This window comes from Oncorhynchus tshawytscha, linkage group LG20, assembly GCF_018296145.1.
Source record: "Oncorhynchus tshawytscha isolate Ot180627B linkage group LG20, Otsh_v2.0, whole genome shotgun sequence".
Lineage (NCBI taxonomy): Eukaryota > Metazoa > Chordata > Actinopteri > Salmoniformes > Salmonidae > Oncorhynchus > Oncorhynchus tshawytscha.
In genome coordinates, this window is record NC_056448.1 from 41,907,248 (window position 1) to 41,932,250 (window position 25,003).

At 42.6% G+C, this 25,003-nt stretch overlaps 2 protein-coding genes across 3 annotated transcripts in view; both read right to left on the minus strand.

Annotated features, from left to right (window-relative positions):
• The window catches only part of chd1 (chromodomain helicase DNA binding protein 1), a 40,070-nt gene extending 34,947 nt beyond the window's left edge, over positions 1-5,123 (minus strand). The window contains exons 1-3 of one of the 2 annotated variants that reach the window (XM_042302694.1): positions 4,786-5,123; positions 3,422-3,484; positions 3,115-3,249 (exon numbers count right to left, since the gene is read on the minus strand). In XM_042302694.1, the coding sequence (XP_042158628.1) occupies positions 3,115-3,167 (53 nt within the window). In that variant the 5' untranslated portion in view covers positions 3,168-3,249; positions 3,422-3,484; positions 4,786-5,123. The remainder of the gene's footprint in view (positions 1-3,114; positions 3,250-3,421; positions 3,485-4,785) is intronic. The other variant, XM_042302693.1, reaches the window with a different exon arrangement.
• A 1,600-nt stretch (positions 5,124-6,723) lies between these two features.
• LOC121840161 (transmembrane protein 217-like) lies at positions 6,724-8,753 on the minus strand. The gene is made up of 3 exons (XM_042302031.1): positions 8,614-8,753; positions 7,209-8,088; positions 6,724-7,110 (listed from the first exon to the last, which is right to left on the minus strand). The coding sequence occupies exon 2, from the start codon at positions 7,796-7,798 to the stop codon at positions 7,232-7,234; it is 567 nt and encodes a 188-aa protein (XP_042157965.1). The 5' UTR covers positions 7,799-8,088; positions 8,614-8,753; the 3' UTR covers positions 6,724-7,110; positions 7,209-7,231.
• Between the last annotated feature and the right edge of the window lie 16,250 nt (positions 8,754-25,003).

Here is a 25,003-nt window from a genome sequence, read left to right on the forward strand (position 1 = left end):
TTAGGTGCCAAGACACATTTCTTCAGCCTCCTGAGGCTGAACAGGCACTATTGCGCCTTCACCACACTGTCTGTGTGGGTGGACTATTTCAGTTTGTCAGTGATGTGTATGCCGAGGAACTTAAAACTTTCCACCTTCTCCACTGCGGTCCAGTCGATGTGGATAGTGGGGTGTTCCCTCTGCTGTTTCCTGAAGTCCACAATCATCTCCTTTGTTTTGACGATGTTGAGTGAGAGGTTATTTTCCTGGCACAACTCCAAGAGCCCTTACCTCCTCCCTGTAGGCTGTCTTGTCATTGTTGGTAATCAAGCCTACTACTGTTGTGTCGTCTGCAAACTTGATGATTGAGTTGGTGGCGTTCTTGGTCACGCAGTCATGGGTGAACAGGGAGTAGAGGGGGCTGAGCACACACCCTTGTTGGACCCACGTGTTGAGGATCAGCGAAGTGTAGGTGTTGTTTCCTACCTTCAGCACCTAGGGGCAGCTGTCAGGAAGTTCAGGACCAAGTTTCACAGGGCGGGGTTCAGACCCAGGGCCTCGAGCTTAATGTTGAGCTCGGAGTTGAATGCTGAGCTATAGTCAATGAACAGCATTCTAACACAGGTATTCCTCTTCTCCAGATGGGATAGGGCAGTGTGATGGTGATTGCATTGTCCGTGGACCTATTGGCGCAGCAAGCAAATTGAAGTGGGTCTAGGGTGACAGACAAGGGTAGGGGTGATATATGATCCTTGAGTAGTCTCTCAAAGCACTTCATGACGACAGAAGTGAGTGCTACAGGGCGATAGTCATTTAGTTCAGTTCCCTTTGCTTTCTTGGGTAAAGGAACAATGGTGGCCTTCTTGAAGCATGTGGGGACAGCTGATTGGGATAGGGTGAGATTGAATATGTCCGTAAACACACCCGCCAGCTAGTCTGTGCATGCTAAGGATGCGGCTTGGGATGCAGTCTTGGCCGGCAGCCTTGCGAGGGTTAACGTACTTAAAATGTCTTACTCACGTCAGCCACGGAGGAGGAGAGGCACAGGCCTTGATACCAGGCCGCGTCGGTGGCACTGTGTTATCCTCAAAGCGGGCGAAGGTGTTTAGCTTGTCCGGAAGCAAGACGGTGTCCGCGTCATGGCTGGTTTTCCTTTTGTAGTCATTGATTATCTGTTGACCCTGCCACATGTCTCGTGTCTGATCCTTTGAATTGTGACTATACTTTGCCTGTTTGATTGCCTTGCGGAGGGAATAACTACACTGTTTGTATTCTGCCATATTCCCAGTCACCTTGCCATGATTAAATGCGGTGAATATTGGCGGAAACTGGAATACGCGGTCATACACGTTGATCCAGAGCATCCCATGTCTGGTGAGTATGAAGACCATGGAAGAACCGGGACATTTTCAGCTTCCAGGAATTCTGTACAGATCCTTGCGACATTGGGCTGTGCATTATCATTCTGAAACATGAGGTGACCGCATCAGATGAATGGCACGACAATGGGCCTCAGGATCTCGTCACGGTATATTAGTGCATTCAAATTGACATCAATAAAATGCAATTGTGTTCGAAGCTTAAGCCATACCAGATCCCCATCATAGGGCACCGTTCACAACATTGACATCAGCAAACCGCTCGCCCATACGGCACCATACACACGGTGTGCGGTTGTGAGGTCGGTTGGACGTACTGACAAATTCTCTAAAACATTGGAGGCGACTTATGGTAGAGAAATGAACGTTAAAATTATCTGGCAACAGCTCTGGTGGACATTCTTGCAGTCACCATGCCAATTGCACGCTCCCTCAAAACTTGAGACATCTGGAGCATTGTGTTGTGGCAAAACTGCTCATTTTAGAATGGCCACGTCCCCAGCACAAGGTGCACCTGTGTAATGATCAAGGTGTTTAAATAGCTTCTTGATATGCCACTCCTGTCAGGTGGATGGATAATCTTGGCAACAGAGAAATTCTCACTAACAGGGATGTAAACTCATTTGTGCACAACATTTGAGAGAAATAATATTTCTGAGCGTATGGAACATTCCTGGGACCTTTTTTTTCAGCTCATGAAAAATGGGACCAACACTTTACATGTTGCGTTTATTTTTGTTTAGTAGTGTATATAAATCCTATCAAATGTTTCTTCATTACTTTGGCTTTAGTGACTGCGTCGTGCAGTAAAACTCAACAAACATCCGGGTGTGAGATATCACAACAAAACAGAAAAACATTCATTAGAAGACAGTGGTAGCCAATGGATTGACACTGACAATGTGAAACAAGAAAAGCATGACGACTCAAAGAGCTATGTCATAAGGAAGCATGTTGTTTTACATCACACACACACAAACTGTTTGCTGTTGTATTTGTGCTTTTGCCAATGTCTTATCTGTGTTATCCGATTTGTCTTGCATTGTTTTTAACCCAGCCCCCGTCCCCACAGGAGGCATTTGCCCTCATTATAAATAAGAAATTGTTCTTAATTGACTTTCCTGGTCAAACAATGGTTAAATTTAAAATGTAATATAGTGCCAGCATTAAAAATTACAAACAACAAAACTATGGTTTGCCATCTTCCAGGTATTCTCTATAAGCACACAGTGGTCTCATTTTATGTTCATTTCAACAAGGATACGAAACCACTTGCTTATTCACTTGGAGCATCCAGTAGAGTGATTGTTTTGGCGCTAACTTGTCATCAACATATCGGCTAGTCCACACACACACACACACACACACACCTTTGCATCCAGTATATATACAGAACAAAAAATTTCAAAACCTAATTTCTTGATTTCCTTATTTGAACTGTAACTCAGTAAAATCTGTTATATATATATATATATATAATAAAAGCGCAAACACATAATCATCAGTTAGCAAGCTCCAATGTAAAAGTTTGTCCTCAATGAAGATCAAACAAGGGATGTTCTCTATTCTCTAGGAACCAAACAGAAGCAAGCGGGCTGAAATGGGACTGGGACTCGGATCTACCTGAACGTGTCCAATAAGAAACTTTTGTTTCCATTGCAAATTGTTTAGCTATGGTTTGCACTAATGAATACACCCTGGACCAGTTGGTGGTCACATCACTGTCATATTCCCCAAACAGATGGAGACACATTACCTTGACTCTCCACTGCTGTTGCTCACACCCTCGTCTTCACTTCTTCCAGCCATCTCTTAGAGTCCCAGATATATGAGCTTCTGAGAAAATGTTATAATCCAAGCTGCCCTGGTTTACGTGTTGTATGCAGTTCACCTGTAAAATCAAAAGCCACAAAAATAAAAAATAAAATACAATTTTGAAGTATGTACATTCAGTGTACACAACGTGACTGTTCTAGATTCATAACCTTGTACAAACTGAGAAACAAGTAATTTGCTAAACAAACCCATTCAATGTTTTATCCTTAAATTAATATAAACGTTACCTGATTATGGTTTGACTGCTTCCTTGTGACTGTTTGCCCTGCACTGCTTCCCATGTAAGATAGCTACAAGAAAACAGTATTCTATAAACCCGGTGTGTTGTTTATAGCCATCTAGCTATTCTAAACTTGTTTAGCCTTACATGACGTTAGCTAGTTAGTAGCTAGCTACATTGAACTATAGAGCAAATTAGCTAACACATAAAGCTTGCTGGTTTGTTTTCATCCCTGTCACATTAGCTAGCTTCCTACGTCTGAATGCAAACGATAGCGGTAAGTTACCAAGCCAGCGCTTTTCCGACCGCACAGGCCTGTTGTGAGGCCTGCACAGCATGTGAGTTTCGCGCACTGTCCTGGACAATGCGCCGCACTCCAGATCTCTTTCGCAGGAGGCCCGAAGCAAGATAGTACCACGCCTACAGTATTCTTCTCTCGCATACATCGACAAAACAGAGTTGCGCAGCAAGCCAGTAAACTAGCAATGGCAAACCAAGCTCGGGCTGTGTGCAGAAGACAGATTTATTTCTGAGATGTTTAGCATTAAGCGCATCATTTCAGCTGCTAGCTTTTGGCGGAATTACACTGATGCTAACTGCCCAGCTATAAACTAATATATAGCAATACGTCTATGAGCGTACTACATTTAAATCCATATTTTTTCCCCTCTAGCTCTGAAAAGTTGTTTGCTAACCTAGCTAGTTGCTAGCTGATGTTCTAGCTAAACAGTAAACTGAACTCAAGACCACTAACTAGCTAGCACACTGGCCTTGAAAGAGGAAAAAGCAACTAACCTTAAGCCACGTGAAACAATATTTAGCTAACAATAGTAAGTTATGGACGTTTAACAAAATATTTTCCACTTGTGGCAATTATTTGCCCAGTTATCCTTTATTTTTTTCATATGTGGACATCTGAATGACCTAGTTAGCTTACTAGCTAGCTTAACAGTCACATTTTAGCAAACAAACTAGCTAGGTACTGTAGCTTAGCTAACAAGCTAGCTAATCTAACAAACCAGGTCATGGGGAAAGTGTTAGGTAGGTTTTTTACATAAAACTTGTAGCCAATTGTGATTGTACCATTGTTTCTAACAGTGCTCTAATCAATATATGCAAATTCCCATGACCTCAAACACATTCACATACTCATCACGTTTTATAATCACCCTTTTCCCGCACTCCCAAGCTAGCTCCCTCGTTGCTAATAGCTAACAAGAGTGTTTATCAGGTCGCTTACTTCCCAAAAAATCTAGCTAGGTGACAGGCTCCTTGCTTACTATGGAGTTATTTAACTAAACTAAGCAATAACACCATATAAATGCCTAAAAAAAAAAATTTAATCGGGGTTTGTTTAGTATTTTAGGCTACCTTGAAGCTACGGCGAACTGCCAGTCTGATTCTGCCGTCCGACTTCAGTGGTCCTTTTTTCTTATTTTCTTTGGCTAGCGAACTAGCAGCTAAAGACAGCTAGCTAGCTCCCGGGCCGGGGTGAGCAGCCCCAACGGATCTTACTAGAATTCGAGCCAAGTTTCTTGATTTCTTCCTCCAGAAGTGTAAAAATATGTTTCACTTTTAATTTTCCGTTTTGAATTCGAAACAATATATGATTTAATTGACAGCGATTGTAGATAACATTTCAGCTGCGGGTCCTACTACAGCCGGTCTCCGCCATGACGCCGTCGAGTTCACTCTGTAACATTAGCGATGTTGAGTGTGGAAACCCCGGGTAGTGACGTAACGACGATGTTTTTTGCAGTCTCTTACAACTGCAAACTACAACAGACGAAAGGTGATGGTAGTCGTCGACCTATTATGTAAAATATAGTTGTAATTATAAAACAGAGGTAGCTAGTAGTCCACGTGAGAATTAAATAGCATTGGGTTGAGTGCTGGTTATTTTGACACCCTTCACTGCAATGCTTGCTTCAACCAAGCATTAACCTGCTTCAAATAATTGAATCCCAATTTATCTATTTGGACAAATACTTAAAATGACCGTCTACATCTCTTATAATGGTCCTCATCACCACATTTTTTATGTAGATGATGTAACTGTTTCTAGAACTCCCTCTGCCAGAGGATAAATATATTATTTGGTAAATCAAGCCTCCTGAATCTCAATAAAAATGACAAATGCAAACTAACAATTTAACAGCAAAAAGTACAATTTTCTACATATTGAATGGTTATGGAATTTAAAAGAGTGCTGATTTCAACAGGTTATGGTCAGGGATATCTAGCAGAGTAACATGAGATAGGTGGTAAAAATTAAACTGTGGTGGTTATTAGGGGGGGGGTTGCCAGGGACCTCACATTACGATATTATCACGATACTTCAGTGCAGATACGATATGTTTTGTGATTCTCACGATTCTATATGTATTGCGATTCAATACAGTGATTTTATTGCGATTCCATGGTCCAAACATATTGCTCACCATGTCTGCTGCAGAGGGACAAAAGAGTGCCATGATAAAACAAGTTTTGATCAGTCATGGAAATGAAAGTGCTGAAAACAAATTGACTCCCTATTTAAAAAGAAGATGGAGAACAAGCTATGAAGGAAAAATACTGGAGTTCTGGTCTAGGTACCAACTAGTGCAAAATGAGTCTTGGGATATTGTCATAGCGATTACGATGTATCGTCAAAAATAATATCACGATATGTAACTGTATTGAACCCCCTCCCATCACTAGTGGTAATACAACTGGTGTGCTTCTATACGGACCTAAAGGACCAAAAGGCTAGGCCCAATGGCTGTCAAACCTAATTTAGGTCTGGCGGTAACTAAAACGATAGAGGAAAATGAACGAACAAAGATGATCAGCACAACTGTGGGGCATATTATCTTGGGGCCTCCATCCACTATTGTTATTCAGACAACAGGTCACGTGACATGACCTAGATTTCTTAGTGCTCCCTCAGCTCCCCTTTAGTTGGATATCTGTAGCGGCTTTTGTGTATTGCCCTCTGGGGGAATCTTTAGAAAGTCCATTTAGTTTTGAATTACTTTCATGTTCTAGTCATCAATATGGAGTAACAGGTAGGTCTGGTACTTTTGGGGAATTGGTAATACATTCACTGAACTTTGGCATTGACTAGAGTTTCCATATTTGAAGTGTACACAGATGTAGGTTGATTGAACCAGGGAGTTAAGCCCCACACACAAAGCAGCTCAGTGCTACAATGGCCTCCAAGACATTAAGTTGAGTTTTAATGCTACATTTTTGGAATGCAAATACATCAACATGAAGCTAATGCTTTTATGAATAAAGCAGTTCTCTTTTCAAAGGGAAGTATGCAGAGATGTTGTTGAATTTACAAAACTGTCTGCTTAGGTTTCTGAACACAGTACCTTTAACACATTTGGGCGATAAAATACCATAAACATATATTTACTTGACCAGTGGTAGCCATATGTTCGATTATTCTTTTACGCTAGAAGAAGCTACAAATTATTTTTACTGAGTAATCATTATGTAATCAAAACAAAAAGTAGACAGTAAACATTAATGACTGAACAGACACATTATTGCAATGAAAAACGGTATAATTTTAAATTTGGAGGATACATACGTAACACAGAGAACATCAAAGTAAAACAAAAAAAACAACGTTAAAAATACTCATATTATACTTTCTGCATGTAAGTAAAAATCCCAAAACGTTTTTATTTTCGTATCTGAAGAGACCTGTGAGAAACAAAAATAATAAATGACGTTAATTAAGACTGAAATATAAACCAGCATCTGGAAGCACTGTAACAAGTCAGTTGGTCATGTTTACATACCGGTGTCTATTAGGGTCTCCATTTCAAACACTACTGTCAAAGGCCTTAAATTTCAGTTTGAGCTGTGTCCCCTCCTTTGGAATCCCGCCTTTGCGTTGTCGTGTCCCAAGCCGATGCCTCTCAATCTGCACTTCCAAACCGTGTGTGATTACAAGGGCCAGCCAGAAGGGGTCTCCCATGACCCTGCATATCACGCCGTACCACTCCAGTACACTCAGCTCCAAGCCCAGTGCCTGCATCTGCCTCTGGAGCAGGCAAGTGACCACCAACAGAATCACGTCGTACAGCGTCAGCCAGACTGCAAAGCCCAGGATGCCCACATGCTGGTGGGCCCAAACTGCTCCGAGCATGCACAGGGTCAGCAGTAGGGTGATGCCACCCAGGATAAGCAGAGAGTAGTAGTAACCGAAGCACACCTGGGGCAGAAGCTGGGAGCCTGTGATGTTGTTTGTGCTCTCCTTGGCTGTGCGCAGATGGCCAAACTCAAATACCATTTGCATGACGCCCACCATCAAAAAATAGAGTCCTCCTACTATGGAGCCCTGGTAAGGGGTCATGCCACACAGGCCTGAAGACAGAAGTAGCTTCATGGTGACAATCACAGTCCAATGGGACAGAGGAGAGTGAGATGGAGAGAATAGATGAAAACAAGGAGACAGATGGTGAAAGGGTAAAAGAGTTGTAGTGGTTGAGAGGCAGAATTGGAAAATAAATATTTAAAAACACAGCGGCGAGGCCTCAGTCAGATTTGTTATCATTCCATCACAATGTCTCACTGAAAGAGGTCAGAACTCTTCTCGTTTAATATTCACAGTGGATGGCTGAGACTATGCAGAACAATCTGTTCACTCCTGGAAGAGAGGGAAATCCACAACAGCACCTGAAGGGAAGAATCAGAAGACTGCATTATGTTTGAAAGCAAAATATTGGAGACTGGTATGATAATAGATTATTATTGCAATAAAACTGATCTCACACTGACACCAAACATAGGACAGGTAACAGTAGCTACAGGATAAAACTGTCACTGAAAACTGCTGGGAGAGAAATAAGCTGTCAATGAGGATGACTGTGTGTAAGAAAGGCCTGTCTGTTATTAAATTGAAAACGGTCTGTAATGTTAGCTGGCTATCTGATAACACATAGAGACCAATATTTTATCCAACTGTATGAAAATATGTGATGACTGTGTCAACGTCAACAGAAACATTTAGAAAAAAATCACAAACAGCCCAGGCCCAGCTAACGTTAACTACAGTAACATTAGCTAATTTAACGTTAATAATAAGTTCGTTTCTAATGTTACATCAGTCGATATATATACACTGCTTTCTAATAACAAAGGTGACGCGAAAATATATATATTTTTCACAACCATAAATATTAGCTGTGTGGCTCGACTCACTTGCTGGCGGGACATTTGTTGGAATTGGGCACTTTGTATTCCCACCTTCTTGTTATTTTTTCACACTAAAAAATTGCTAGTTAGTAGAGCAATTAACATGTTCATCCGTTGTCCAGGTGATGAGCGAGGCCAGCAACCGTTGAAACCCCCTAGTGAAGCCGCGCGCGCACGACTCAACATTAGGCCTTTGGCCTCACGGCAAAAATAAATAAATAAATAAATAAATACAACATATTACAATTCTTTATCATGGTCTCATGAGCTGAGCAAAAATAAATTAAATAAATAAATACAACATATTACAATTCTTTGTCTTGGCCTCACAGCCTCATGAGCTGAGCAAAAATACATTAAAAAAATTAATACAACATATTACAACTCTTTCTCCGCTTGAGGCATAATAAATACAATATATACATTTAAAAAATCCCCATCAAAATCTGTTTGTAAAATGTATCTATTTTTCTGCATGCGTCTCAATCCACCATCGCCTTCAATGTTGGCCTTTCGCATCTGCGATGGATCGTGGCAGAACTACAACGGTGTTTGGCAGACCAGGATACGTCTCGAAAATCGGTCTTCTCACGAAAACTTGAAGTCTGTAGCGTCCGACAGTGGTGGAACAAGTACCCAATAGTCCTACTTGAGTAAAAGTAAAGATACCTTAATAGAAAATGACTCAATTAAAAGTGAAAGTCACACAGTAAAATCCTACTTGAGTAAAAGTCTAACAGTATTTGGTTTTAAATATACTTAATTATCAAAAGTAAATGTAATTGCTAAAATATACTTAAGTATCAAAGTTGTCAAAAATAGAAATAGTAAAGTACAGATACCCCAAAACACTACTCAAGTAGTACTTTCAAGTATTTTTTTTACCTAGGGTACTTTACACCACTGGCATCTTGGCCTTCAAACTAATATGACCCCTCTATGGAAAGATGAGACTCTCACGGACACAGTGTTCTCCGTTTTGCTCTACAGCCCCATACCAGTGTCACAAGACTGGTCTGAAGGTAACGTGAGCTTTCTTATATCTACCTTTTGATTAAATGTTTGACTGTTTTTCCATGTATGAATCTGTTATTCAATGTGTTCCTATGGGCAAATAGAAGTCCAAATTAAATGTTATATCAAATAATGTTTTTATATACAGTACCAGTCAAAAGTTTGGACAAACCTACTCATTCAAGGGTTGTTCTTTATTTTTACTATTTTCTACATAGTAAAAACAAAACTATGAAATAGCACATATGCAATCATGTAGTAACCAAAATACATTTTAGATTTTAGATTCTTCAAAGTAGCCACCCTTTGCATTGATGACAGCTTTGCACACTCTTGGCATTCTCTCAACCAGTTTCACCTGGAATGCTTTTCCAACAGTCTTGAAGGAGTTCCCACATATGCTGAGCACTTTTTGGCTGCTTTTCCTTCACTCTGCGGTCCAACTCATCCCAAACAATCTCAATTGTGTTGAGGTCGGTTGATTGTGGAGGCCAGGTCATCTCATGCAGCACTCCATCACTCTCCTTCTTGGTCAAATAGCCCTTACACAGCCTGGAGGTGTTGAAAAACAAATGATAGTCCCATTAAGCGCAAACCAGATGGGATGGCGTGTCACTGCAGAATGCTGTGGTAGCCATGCTGGTTAAGTGTGACTTGAATTCTAAATAAATCACTAACACTGTCACCAGCAAAGCACTCCCACACCATCTCCTCCATGCTTCACGGTGGGAACCACAGATGCAGAGATCATCTGTTCACCTACTCTGCGTCTCACAAAGACAAGGCAGTTAGAAGCAAAAATCTCAAATTTGGACTCATCAGACCAAACAACAGATTTCCAACAGTCTAATGTCCATTGCTCGTGTTTCTTGGCACAAGCAAGTATCTTCTTCTTATTGGTGTCCTTTAGTAGTGGTTCTTTGCAGCAATTCGACAATGAAGGTCTGATTCACACAATCTCATCTGAACAGTTGGTGTTGAGATGTGTCTGTTACATGAACTCGGTGAAGCATTTATTTGGGCTGCAATTTCTGAGGCTGGTAACTCTAATGAACTTGTCCTCTGCAGCAGAGGTAACTCTGGGTCATCCTTTCCTGTGGTGGTCCACATGAGAGCCAGTTTTATCATAGAGCTTGATGTTTTTGCGACTATACTTGAATAAACTTTAAAAGTTCTTGACATTTTCCAGATGGACTGACCTTCATGTCTTAAAGTAATGATGGACTGTCATTTCTCTATACTTATTTGAGTTGTTCTTGCCATAATATGGACTTGGTCTTTTACCAAAAAGGGCTCTCTCTCTATACTAACCCTACCGTGTCACAACACAACTGATTGGCTCAAAGGAATTGTTCATTGAAATGCATTCCAGGTGCATTCCAGGTGACTACCTCATGACGCTGGTTGAGAGAATGCCAAGAGTGTGGAAAGCTGTCATCAAGGCAAAGGGTGGCTACTTTGAAGAATCTCAATATAAAATACAGTGCCTTGCGAAAGTATTCGGCCCCCTTGAACTTTGCGACCTTTTGCCACATTTCAGGCTTCAAACATAAAGATATAAAACTGTATTTTTTTGTGAAGAATCAACAACAAGTGGGACACAATCATGAAGTGGAACGACATTTATTGGATATTTCAAACTTTTTTTAACAAATCAAAAACTGAAAAATTGGGCGTGCAAAATTATTCAGCCCCTTTACTTTCAGTGCAGCAAACTCTCTCCAGAAGTTCAGTGAGGATCTCTGAATGATCCAATGTTGACCTAAATGACTAATGATGATAAATGCAATCCACCTGTGTGTAATCAAGTCTCTGTATAAATGCACCTGCACTGTGATAGTCTCAGAGGTCCGTTAAAAGCGCAGAGAGCATCATGAAGAACAAGGAACACACCATGCAGGTCCGTGATACTTTTGTGAAGAAGTTTAAAGCCGGATTTGGATACAAAAAGATTTCCCAAGCTTTAAACATCCCAAGGAGCACTGTGCAAGCGATAATATTGAAATGGAAGGAGTATCAGACCACCCCAAATCTAACAAGACCTGGCCGTCCCTCTAAACTTTCAGCTCATACAAGGAGAAGACTGATCAGAGATGCAGCCAAGAGGCCCATGATCACTCTGGATGAACTGAAGAGATCTACAGCTGAGGTGGGAGACTCTGTCCATAGGACAACAATCAGTCATATATTGCACAAATCTGGCCTTTATGGAAGAGTGGCAAGAAGAAAGCCATTTCTTAAAGATATCCATAAAAAGTGTCGTTTAAAGTTTGCCACAAGCCACCTGGGAGACACACCAAACATGTGGAAGAAGGTGCTCTGGTCAGATGAAACCAAAATTGAACTTTTTGGCAACAATGCTAAATGTTATGTTTGGCGTAAAAGCAACACAGCTCATCACCCTGAACACCATCCCCACTGTCAAACATGGTGGTGGCAGCATCATGGTTTGGGCCTGCTTTTCTTCAGCAGGGACAGGGAAGATGGTTAAAATTGATGGGAAGATGGATGGAGCCAAATACAGGACCATTCTGGAAGAAAACCTGATGGAGTCTGCAAAAGACCTGAGACTGGGACGGAGATTTGTCTTCCAACAAGACAAGACAATAAAGCAAAATCTACAATGGAATGGTTCAAAAATAAACATATCCAGGTGTTAGAATGGCCAAGTCAAAGTCCAGACCTGAATCCAATCGAGAATCTGTGGAAAGAACTGAAAACTGCTGTTCACAAATGCTCTCCATCCAACCTCACTGAGCTCGAGCTGTTTTGCAAGGAGGAATGGGAAAAAATTTCAGTCTCTCGATGTGCAAAACTGATAGAGACATACCCCAAGCGACTTACAGCTGTAATCGCAGCAAAAGGTGGTGCTACAAAGTATTAACTTAAGGGGGCTGAATAATTTTGCACGCCCAATTTTTCAGTTTTTGATTTGTTAAAAAAGTTGGAAATATCCAATAAATGTCGTTCCACTTCATGATTGTGTCCCACTTGTTGTTGATCCTTCACAAAAAAATACAGTTTTATATCTTTATGTTTGAAGCCTGAAATGTGGCAAAAGGTCGCAAAGTTCAAGGGGGCCGAATACTTTCGCAAGGCACTGTATATTTGGAGTTATTTAACACTTTTTTGGTTACTACATGATTCCATATGTGTTATTTCATAGTTTTTTATTTTATTTTTATTTTTATTTCACCTTTATTTAACCAGGTAGGCCAGTTGAGAACAAGTTCTCATTTGCAACTGCGACCTGGCCAAGATAAAGCATAGCAGTGTGAGCAGACAACACAGAGTTACACATGGAATAAACAATTAACAAGTCAATAACACAGTAGAAAACAAAGGGGGGAGTCTATATACAATGTGTGCAAAAGGCATGAGGAGGTAGGCGAATAATTACAATTTTGCAGATTAACACTGGAGTGATAAATGATCAGATGGTCATGTACAGGTAGAGATATTGGTGTGCAAAAGAGCAAGTAAATAAATAAAAACAGTATGGGGATGAGGTAGGTGAAAATGGGTGGGCTATTTACCGATAGACTGTACAGCTGCAGCGATCGGTTAGCTGCTCAGATAGCTGATGTTTGAAGTTGGTGAGGGAGATAAGTCTCCAACTTCAGCGATTTTTGCAATTCGTTCCAGTCACAGGCAGCAGAGTACTGGAACGAAAGGCGGCCAAATGAGGTGTTGGCTTTAGGGATGATCAGTGAGATACACCTGCTGGAGCGCGTGCTACGGATGGGTGTTGCCATCGTGACCAGTGAGCTGAGATAAGGCGGAGCTTTACCTAGCATGGACTTGTAGATGACCTGGAGCCAGTGGGTCTGGCGACGAATATGTAACGAGGGCCAGCCGACCAGAGCATACAGGTCGCAGTGGTGGGTGGTATAAGGTGCTTTAGTGACAAAACGGATGGCACTGTGATAGACTGCATCCAGTTTGCTGAGTAGAGTGTTGGAAGCCATTTTGTAGATGACGTCGCCGAAGTCGAGGATCGGAAGGATAGTCAGTTTTACTAGGGTAAGCTTGGCGGCGTGAGTGAAGGAGGCTTTGTTGCGGAATAGAAAGCCGACTCTTGATTTGATTTTCGATTGGAGATGTTTGATATGAGTCTGGAAGGAGAGTTTGCAGTCTAGCCAGACACCTAGGTACTTATAGATGTCCACATATTCTAGGTCAGAACCTTCCAGGGTGGTGATGCTAGTCGGGCATGCGGGTGCAGGCAGCGATCGGTTGAAAAGCATACATTTGGTTTTACTAGCGTTTAAGAGCAGTTGGAGGCCACGGAAGGAGTGTTGTATGGCATTGAAGCTTGTTTGGAGGTTAGATAGCACAGTGTCCAATGACGGGCCGAAAGTATATAGAATGGTGTCGTCTGCGTAGAGGTGGATCAGGGAATCGCCCGCAGCAAGAGCAACGTCATTGATATATACAGAGAAAAGAGTCGGCCCGAGAATTGAACCCTGTGGCACCCCCATAGAGACTGCCAGAGGACCGGACAGCATGCCCTCCGATTTGACACACTGAACTCTGTTTGCAAAGTAATTGGTGAACCAGGCAAGGCAGTCATCCGAAAAACCGAGGCTACTGAGTCTGCCGATAAGAATATGGTGATTGACAGAGTCGAAAGCCTTGGCAAGGTCAATGAAGACGGCTGCACAGTACTGTCTTTTATCGATGGCGGTTATGATATCGTTTAGTACCTTGAGCGTGGCTGAGGTGCACCCGTGACCGGCTCGGAAACCAGATTGCACAGCGGAGAAGGTACGGTGGGATTCGAGATGGTCAGTGACCTGTTTGTTGACTTGGCTTTCGAAGACCTTAGATAGGCAGGGCAGGATGGATATAGGTCTGTAACAGTTTGGGTCCAGGGTGTCTCCCCCTTTGAAGAGGGGGATGACTGCGGCAGCTTTCCAATCCTTGGGGATCTCAGACGATATGAAAGAGAGGTTGAACAGGCTGGTAATAGGGGTTGCGACAATGGCGGCGGAAAGTTTCAGAAATAGGGGGTCCAGATTGTCAAGCCCAGCTGATTTGTACGGGTCCAGGTTTTGCAGCTCTTATTCTACAATGTAGAACATAGTACAAATAAAGAAAAACCCTTGAATGGGTAGGTGTGTCCAAACTTTTGAATGCTACTGTATATAGTGCCTTTGGAAAGTATTCTGACCCCTATTATAAATTGATGAAATTGTTATTTTTCCTCATCAATCTACACACAATATCCCATAATGACAAATAATTTTTGCAAATTTTTTACAATAAAAAAATGGAAATATCACATTTACGTAAATATTCAGACCCTTTACTCAGTACTTTGTTGAAGCACCTTTGGTAGCGAATACAGCATTGAGTCTTCTTGGGTATGACGCTACAAGCTTGGCACACCTGTATTTGTGGAGTTTCTCCCATTCTTCTCTGCAGATCCTCTTCCTGCACAGCTATTTTCAGGTCTCTCCAGAGATGTTTGATCGGGTTGAAGTCCAAGCTCTTGCTGGGCCACTCAAGGGCATTCAGAGACTTGTCCCGAAGCCAGCCTTGCGTTGTCTTGGCTGTATGCCTTGGGTCGTTGTCCTGTTGGAAGGTGAACCTCGCCCCCAGTCTGAGGTCCTGAGCACTTTGGAGTAGGTTTTCATCAAGGATCTCTCTGTATTTTGCTCCGTTCATCTTTGGCTCGATCCTGACTAGTCTCCCAGTCCCTGCCGCTGAAAAACATCCCCACAGCATGATGATGCCACCACCAGCTCCGTAAGGATGGTGCCAGGTTTCCTCCAGATGTGCCTTTTACTGAGGAGTGGCTTCCATCTGGCCAGGCTACAATAAAGGCCTGATTGGTGGAGTGCTGTAGAGATGGTTGTCCTTCTGGAAGTTTCTTTCATCTCCACAGAGGAACTCTGGAGCTCTGTCAGAGTGACCATCGGGTTCTTGGCCACCTCCCTGACCAAGGCCCTTCTCCCCCGATTGCTCAGTTTGGCTGGGCAGCCAGCTCTAGGAAGAGCCTTGGTGGTTCCAAACTTCTTACATTTAAAAATCATGGAGGCCACTGTGTTCTTGGGGACCTTCAATGATGCATAAAGGTTTTGGTACCCTTACCCAGATCTAAAAAGAATAGTCACGCACTGTTGCACCTACGACACTAATCTAGAAAGCACTATTGGAGCTCCGCCCAAGCCAGGCTTTTGATTGGTTTGACGTGGAGCAAGTCGTCACTGATTTACAAGTGGTCTCCACCCGTATTAAGGCAACCTGCCTAAATGACTAAAGACCCGTAGCACTCACGTCCGTAGCCATGAAGTGCTTTGAAAGATTGATAGCTCACATCAACACCATTATCCCAGAAACCCTAGACCCACTCCAATTTGCATACCGCCCAAACAGATCCACAGATGGTGCAATCTCCATTGCACTCCACACTGCCTTTTGCCACCTGGACAAAAGAAACACCTACGTGAGAAGGCTATTCATTGACTACAGCTCAGCGTTCAACACCATAGTACCCTCAAAGCTCATCACTAAGCTAAGGATCCTGGGACTAAACACCTCCCTCTGCAACTGGATCCTGGACTTCCTGACGGGCCGCCCCCCAGGTGGTGAGGGTAGGTAGCAACAGATCTGCCACTCTGATCCTCAACACTGGAGCCCCTCAGGGGTGCGTGCTCAGTCCCCTCCTGTACTCCCTGATCACCCACGACTGCATGGCCAGGCACGACTCCAACACCATCATTAAGTTCGCAGACGACACAACAGTGGTAGGCCTGATCACTGACAACAACGAGACGTTGGAGGAGGTTAGAGACCTGGCCGGGTGGTGCCAGAATAACAACCTATGCCTCAACGTAACTAAGACTAAGGAGATGATTGTGGACTACAGGAAAAGGAGGACCGAGCAAGCCTCCATTCTCATTGACGGGGCTGTGGTGGAGCAGATGGAGAGCTTCAAGTTCCTTGGTGTCCACATCAGCAACAAACTAGAATGGTCCAAACAGACCAAGACAGTCGTGAAGAGGGCACGACAAAGCCTATTCCCCCTCAGGAAACTAAAAATATTTGGCATTGGTCCTCAGATCCTCAAAAGGTTCTACAGCTGCACCATCGAGAGCATTCTGACTGGTTGCATCACTGCCTGTTACGGCAACTGCTCGGCCTCCGACTGCAAGGCACTACAGAGGATAGTGCGTACGGCCCAGTACATCACTGGGGCTAAGCTGCCTGCCATCCAGGACCTCTACACCATTCGGTGTCAGAGGAAGGCCCTAAAAATTGTCAAAGACCCCAGCCACCCTAGTCATAGACTGTTCGCTCTACTACCACATGGCAAGGGGTACCAGAGTGCCAAGTCTAGGACCAAAAGGCTTCTCAACTCTTTTTACCCCCAAGCCATAAGACTCCTGTACAGGCAATCTAATGGCTACCCGGACTATTTGTATTGTGCCCCATCCCAACCCAACCCCTCTTTTATGCTGCTACTCTCGGTTTATCATATATGCATAGTCACTTTAACTATACATTCATGTGCATACTACCTCAATTACCTCAATTAGCCCCCGCACATTGGCTACCCGGACAATTTGCAATGTGTCCCGCCACCCGCCTACCCTTCTTTTAAGCTACTGCTACTCTCTGTTTATCATACAGTGCTCAAAAAAATACAGGGAACAGTAAAATAACACATTCTAGATCTGAAGGAATTAAATATTCTCATTAAATACTTTTTTCTTTACATAGTTAAATGTGCTGACAACAAAATTACACAAAAACTATCAATGGAAATCAAATTTAGCAACCCATGGAGGTCTGGATTTGGAGTCACACTCAAAATTAAAGTGGAAAACCACACCACAGACTGATCCAACTTTGATGTAATGTCCTTAAAACAAGTCAAAATGAGGCTCAGTAGTGTGTGTGGCCTCCACGTGCCTGTATGACCTCCCTATAACGCCTGGGCATGCTCCTGATGAGGTGGCGGATGGTCTCCTGAGGGATCTCCTCCCAGACCTGGACTAAAGCATCCGGATGGAGCGAGACATTATGTCCCAGATGTGCTCAATTGGATCCAGGTTTGGGGAACGGGCGGGCCAGTCCATAGCATCAATGCCTTCCTCTTGCAGGAACTGCTGACACACTCCAGCCACATGAGGTCTAGCATTGTCTTGCATTAGGAGGAACCCATGGCAAACCGCACCAGCATATGGTCTCACAAGGGGTCTAAGGATCTCTTCTCGGTACCTAATGGCAGTCAGGCTACCTCTGGCGAGCACATGGAGGGCTGTGCGGCCCCCCAAAGAAATGCCACCCCACACCATGACTGACCCACCGCCGAACCGGTCACGCTGGAGGATGTTGCAGGCAGCAGAACGTTCTCCACGGCGTCTCCAGACTCTGTCACGTCTGTCACGTGTTCAGTGTGAACCTGCTTTCATCTGTGAAGAGCATAGGGCGCCAGTGGCGAATTTGCCAATCTTGGTGTTCTTTGGCAAATGCCAAACGTCCTTCATGGTGTTGGGCTGTAAGCACAACCCCCACCTGTGGCCCGTCACACCCTCATGGAGTCTGTTTCTGACCGTTTGAGCAGACACATGCACATTTGTGGCCTGCTGGAGGTCATTTTTCAGGGCTCTGGCAGTGCTCCTCCTACTCCTCCTGCTGCTGGGTTGTTGCCCTCCTACGGCCTCCTCCACGTCTCCTGATGTACTGGCCTGTCTCCTGGTAGCGCCTCCATGCTCAGACACTACACTGACAGACACAGCAAACCTTCTTGCCACAGCTCGCATTGATGTGTCATCCTGGATGAGCTGCACTACCTGAGCCACTAGTGTGGGTTGTAGACTCCGTCTCATGCTACCACTAGAGTGAAAGCACCGCCAGCATTCAAAAGTGACCAAAACATCAGCCAGGAAGCATAGGAACTGAGAAGTGGTCTGTGGTCACCACATGCAGAACCACTCCTTTATTGGGGGTGTCTTGCTAATTGCCTATAATTTCCACCTGTAGTCTATTCCATTTGCACAACAGCATGTGAAATGTGTTGTCAATCAGTGTTGCTTCCTAAGTGGACAGTTTGATTTCACAGAAGTGTGATTGACTTGGAGTTACATTGTGTTGTTTAAGTGTTCCCTTTATTTTTTTGAGCAGTGTATATGCATTGTCACTTTAACCATACCTACATGTACAAACCCTCTCAATGAGCCTGATTAACCAGTGCCTGTATATAGCCTCGCTACTGTTATAGCCTGTATATAGCCTCGCTACTGTTATAGCCTGTATATAGCCTCACTACTGTTATAGCCTGTATATAGCCTCACTACTGTTATAGCCTGTATATAGCCTCACTACTGTTATAGCCTGTATATAGCCTCACTACTGTTATAGTCTGTATATAGCCTTACTACTGTTACAGCCTGTATATAGCCTCACTACTGTTATAGCCTGTATATAGCCTCGCTACTGTTATAGTCTGTACATAGCCTCACTACTGTTATAGCCTGTATATAGCCTCACTACTGTTATAGCCTGTATATAGCCTCACTACTGTTATAGCCTGTATATAGCCTGTATACAGCCTCGTTACTGTTATAGCCTGTATATAGCCTCGCTACTGTTATTGCCTGTATATAGCCTCGCTACTGTTATAGCCTGTATATAGCCTCGCTACTGTTATAGCCTGTATATAGCCTCGCTACTGTTATAGCCTGTATATAGCCTCGCTACTGTTATAGCCTGTATATAGCCTCGCTACTGTTATAGCCTGTATATAGCCTCACTACTGTTATAGCCTGTATATAGCCTCACTACAGTTATAGCCTCGCTACTGTTATAGCCTGTATATAGCCTCACTACTGTTATAGCCTGTATATAGCCTCGCTACTATTATAGCCTGTATATAGCCTCACTACTGTTATAGCCTGTATATAGCCTCACTACTGTTATAGCCTGTATATAGCCTCACTACTGTTATAGCCTGTATATAGCCTCACTACTGTTATAGCCTGTATATAGCCTCACTACTGTTATAGCCTGTATATAGCCTCACTACTGTTATAGCCTGTATATAGCCTCACTACTGTTATAGCCTGTATATAGCCTCACTACTGTTATAGCCTGTATATAGCCTCGCTACTGTTATAGCCTGTATATAGCCTCGCTACTATTATAGCCTGTATATAGCCTTGCTACTGTTATAGCCTGTATATAGCCTCACTACTGTTATAGCCTCACTACTGTTATAGCCTGTATATAGCCTCACTACTGTTATAGCCTGTATATAGCCTCACTACTGTTATAGCCTGTATATAGCCTCACTACTGTTATAGCCTGTATACAGCCTCACTACTGTTATAGCCTGTATATAGCCTCGCTACTGTTATAGCCTGTATATAGCCTCGCTACTGTTATAGCCTGTATATAGCCTCACTACTGTTATAGTCTGTATATAGCCTCACTACTGTTATAGCCTGTATATAGCCTCACTACTGTTATAGCCTGTATATAGCCTCACTACTGTTATAGCCTGTATATAGCCTCGCTACTGTTATAGCCTGTATATAGCCTTGCTACTGTTATAGCCTGTATATAGCCTCACTACTGTTATAGCCTGTATATAGCCTCACTACTGTTGTAGCCTGTATATAGCCTCACTACTGTTATAGCCTGTATATAGCCTCACTACTGTTATAGCCTGTATATAGCCTGTATACAGCCTCGTTACTGTTATAGCCTGTATATAGCCTCGCTACTGTTATTGCCTGTATATAGCCTCGCTAATGTTATAGCCTGTATATAGCCTCGCTACTGTTATAGCCTGTATATAGCCTCACTACTGTTATAGCCTGTATATAGCCTCGCTACTGTTATAGTCTGTATATAGCCTCACTACTGTATATAGCTACTGTATATAGCCTCACTACTGTTATAGCCTGTATATAGCCTCACTACTGTTATAGCCTGTATATAGCCTGTATACAGCCTCGTTACTGTTATAGCCTGTATATAGCCTCGCTACTGTTATTGCCTGTATATAGCCTCGCTACTGTTATAGCCTGTATATAGCCTCGCTACTGTTATAGCCTGTATATAGCCTCGCTACTGTTATAGCCTGTATATAGCCTCTACTACTGTTATAGCCTGTATATAGCCTCGCTACTATTATAGCCTGTATATAGCCTCGCTACTGTTATAGCCTGTATATAGCCTCACTACTGTTATAGCCTCGCTACTGTTATAGCCTGTATATAGCCTCACTACTGTTATAGCCTGTATATAGCCTCACTACTGTTATAGCCTGTATATAGCCTCACTACTGTTATAGCCTGTATATAGCCTCACTACTGTTATAGCCTGTATATAGCCTCACTACTGTTATAGCCTGTATATAGCCTCACTACTGTTATAGCCTGTATATAGCCTCACTACTGTTATAGCCTGTATATAGCCTCACTACTGTTATAGCCTGTATATAGCCTCACTACTGTTATAGCCTGTATATAGCCTCACTACTGTTATAGCCTGTATATAGCCTCACTACTGTTATAGCCTGTATATAGCCTCGCTACTGTTATAGCCTGTATATAGCCTCACTACTGTTATAGCCTGTATATAGCCTCACTACTGTTATAGCCTCACTACTGTTATAGCCTCACTATATAGCCTCACTACTGTTATAGCCTGTATATATAGCCTCACTACTGTTATAGCCTGTATATAGCCTCACTACTGTTATAGCCTGTATATAGCCTCGCTACTGTTATAGCCTGTATATAGCCTCTGTTATAGCCTGTTATAGCCTGTATATAGCCTCGCTACTGTTATAGCCTGTATATAGCCTCACTACTGTTATAGTCTGTATATAGCCTCACTACTCACTACTGTTATAGCCTGTATATAGCCTCGCTACTGTTATAGCCTGTATATAGCCTCACTACTGTTATAGCCTGTATACAGCCTCGCTACTGTTATAGCCTGTATATAGCCTCGCTACTGTTATAGCCTCACTATATAGCCTCACTACTGTTATAGCCTGTATATAGCCTCACTACTGTTATAGCCTGTATATAGCCTCACTACTGTTATAGCCTGTATATAGCCTCACTACTGTTATAGCTGTATATAGCCTGTATATAGCCCTCTACTGTTATAGCCTGTATATAGCCTCGCTACTGTTATAGCCTGTATATAGCCTCGCTACTGTTATAGCCTGTATATAGCCTCGCTACTGTTATAGCCTGTATATAGCCTCACTACTGTTATAGCCTGTATATAGCCTCACTACTGTTATAGCCTGTATATAGCCTCACTACTGTTATAGCCTGTATATAGCCTCACTACTGTTATAGCCTGTATACAGCCTCGCTACTGTTATAGCCTGTATATAGCCTGCTACTGTTATAGCCTGTATATAGCCTCGCTACTGTTATAGCCTGGCTACTGTTATACTGTTATAGCTACTGTATATAGCCTCACTACTGTTATAGCCTCACTACTGTTATAGCCTGTATATAGCCTCACTACTGTTATAGCCTGTATATAGCCTCACTACTGTTATAGCCTGTATATAGCCTCACTACTGTTATAGCCTGTATATAGCCTCACTACTGTTATAGCCTGTATATAGCCTCGCTACTGTTATAGCCTGTATATAGCCTCGCTACTGTTATAGCCTGTATATAGCCTCGCTACTGTTATAGCCTGTATATAGCCTCGCTACTGTTATAGCCTGTATATAGCCTCACTACTGTTATAGCCTGTATATAGCCTCACTACTGTTATAGCCTCGCTACTGTTATAGCCTGTATATAGCCTCACTACTGTTATAGCCTGTATATAGCCTCGCTACTGTTATAGCCTGTATATAGCCTCACTACTGTTATAGCCTGTATATAGCCTCACTACTGTTATAGCCTGTATATAGCCTCACTACTGTTATAGCCTGTATATAGCCTCACTACTGTTATAGCCTGTATATAGCCTCACTACTGTTATAGCCTGTATATAGCCTCGCTACTGTTATAGCCTGTATATAGCCTCGCTACTGTTATAGCCTGTATATAGCCTCGCTACTGTTATAGCCTGTATATAGCCTCGCTACTGTTATAGCCTGTATATAGCCTCGCTACTGTTATAGCCTGTATATAGCCTCGCTACTGTTATAGCCTGTATATAGCCTCGCTACTGTTATAGCCTGTATATAGCCTCGCTACTGTTATAGCCTGTACTATAGCCTCACTACTGTTATAGCCTGTATATAGCCTACTGTTATAGCTACTGTTATAGCCTGTATATAGCCTCGCTACTGTTATAGCCTGTATATAGCCTCGCTACTGTTATAGCCTGTATATAGCCTCGCTACTGTTATAGCCTGTATATAGCCTCACTACTGTTATAGCCTGTATATAGCCTCACTACTGTTATAGCCTGTATATAGCCTCGCTACTGTTATAGCCTGTATATAGCCTCACTACTGTTATAGCCTGTATATAGCCTCACTACTGTTATAGCCTGTATATAGCCTCACTACTGTTATAGCCTGTATATAGCCTCACTACTGTTATAGCCTGTATATAGCCTCACTACTGTTATAGCCTGTATATAGCCTCACTACTGTTATAGCCTGTATATAGCCTCGCTACTGTTATAGCTACTGTATATAGCCTCGCTACTGTTATAGCCTGCTACTGTTATATAGCCTCACTACTGTTATAGCCTGTATATAGCCTCACTACTGTTATAGCCTGTATATAGCCTCACTACTGTTATAGCCTGTATATAGCCTCACTACTGTTATAGCCTGTATATAGCCTCACTACTGTTATAGCCTGTATATAGCCTCGCTACTGTTATAGCCTGTATATAGCCTGCTACTGTTATAGCCTGTATATAGCCTCACTACTGTTATAGCCTGTATATAGCCTCACTACTGTTATAGCCTGTATATAGCCTCACTACTGTTATAGCCTGTATATAGCCTCACTACTGTTATAGCCTGTATATAGCCTGTATACAGCCTATAGCCTACTGTTATAGCCTGTATATAGCCTCGCTACTGTTATAGCCTGCCTGTATATAGCCTCGCTACTGTTATAGCCTGTATATAGCCTATAGCTACTGTTATAGCCTGTATATAGCCTCGCTACTGTTATAGCCTGTATATAGCCTCGCTACTGTTATAGCCTGTATATAGCCTCACTACTGTTATAGCCTCACTACTGTTATAGCCTGTATATAGCCTCACTACTGTTATAGCCTGTATATAGCCTCACTACTGTTATAGCCTGTATATAGCCTCACTACTGTTATAGCCTGTATATAGCCTCGCTACTGTTATAGCCTGTATATAGCCTCGCTACTGTCATAGTCTGTATATAGCCTTGCTACTGTTATAGCCTGTATATAGCTGTATATAGCCTCGCTACTGTTATAGCCTGTATACAGCCTCGCTACTGTTATAGCCTGTATATATCCTCGCTACTGTTATAGTCTGTAGATAGCCTTGCTACTGTTATAGCCTGTAGATAGCCTCACTACTGTTATAGCCTGTATATAGCCTCACTACTGTTATAGCCTGTATATAGCCTCACTACTGTTATAGCCTGTATATAGCCTCACTACTGTTATAGCCTGTATATAGCCTCGCTACTGTTATAGCCTGTATATAGCCTCGCTACTGTTATAGCCTGTATACAGCTTCGCTACTGTTATAGCCTGTATATAGCCTCGATACTGTTATAGCCTGTATATAGCCTCACTACTACTGTTATAGCTCGCTACTGTATATAGCCTCGCTACTGTTATAGCCTGTATATAGCCTCGCTACTGTTATAGCCTGTATATAGCCTCACTACTGTTATAGCCTCGCTACTGTTATAGCCTGTATATAGCCTCACTACTGTTATAGCCTGTATATAGCCTCACTACTGTTATAGCCTGTATATAGCCTCACTACTGTTATAGCCTGTATATAGCCTGTATACAGCCTCGTTACTGTTATAGCCTGTATATAGCCTCGCTACTGTTATAGCCTGTATATAGCCTCGCTACTGTTATAGCCTGTATATAGCCTCGCTACTGTTATAGCCTGTATATAGCCTCGCTACTGTTATAGCCTGTATATAGCCTCGCTACTGTTATAGCCTGTATATAGCCTCGCTACTGTTATAGCCTGTATATAGCCTCACTACTGTTATAGCCTCACTACTGTTATAGCCTGTATATAGCCTCACTACTGTTATAGCCTGTATATAGCCTCACTACTGTTATAGCCTGTATATAGCCTCGCTACTGTTATAGCCTGTATATAGCCTCGCTACTGTTATAGCCTGTATATAGCCTCGCTACTGTTATAGCCTGTATATAGCCTCGCTACTGTTATAGCCTGTATATAGCCTCA

Coding starts and splice junctions, on each gene's coding strand:
- LOC121840161 (XM_042302031.1), bottom strand. CDS start 7,798: ATGAAGCTACTTCTGTCTTCAGGCCTGTGTGGCATGACCCCTTACCAG.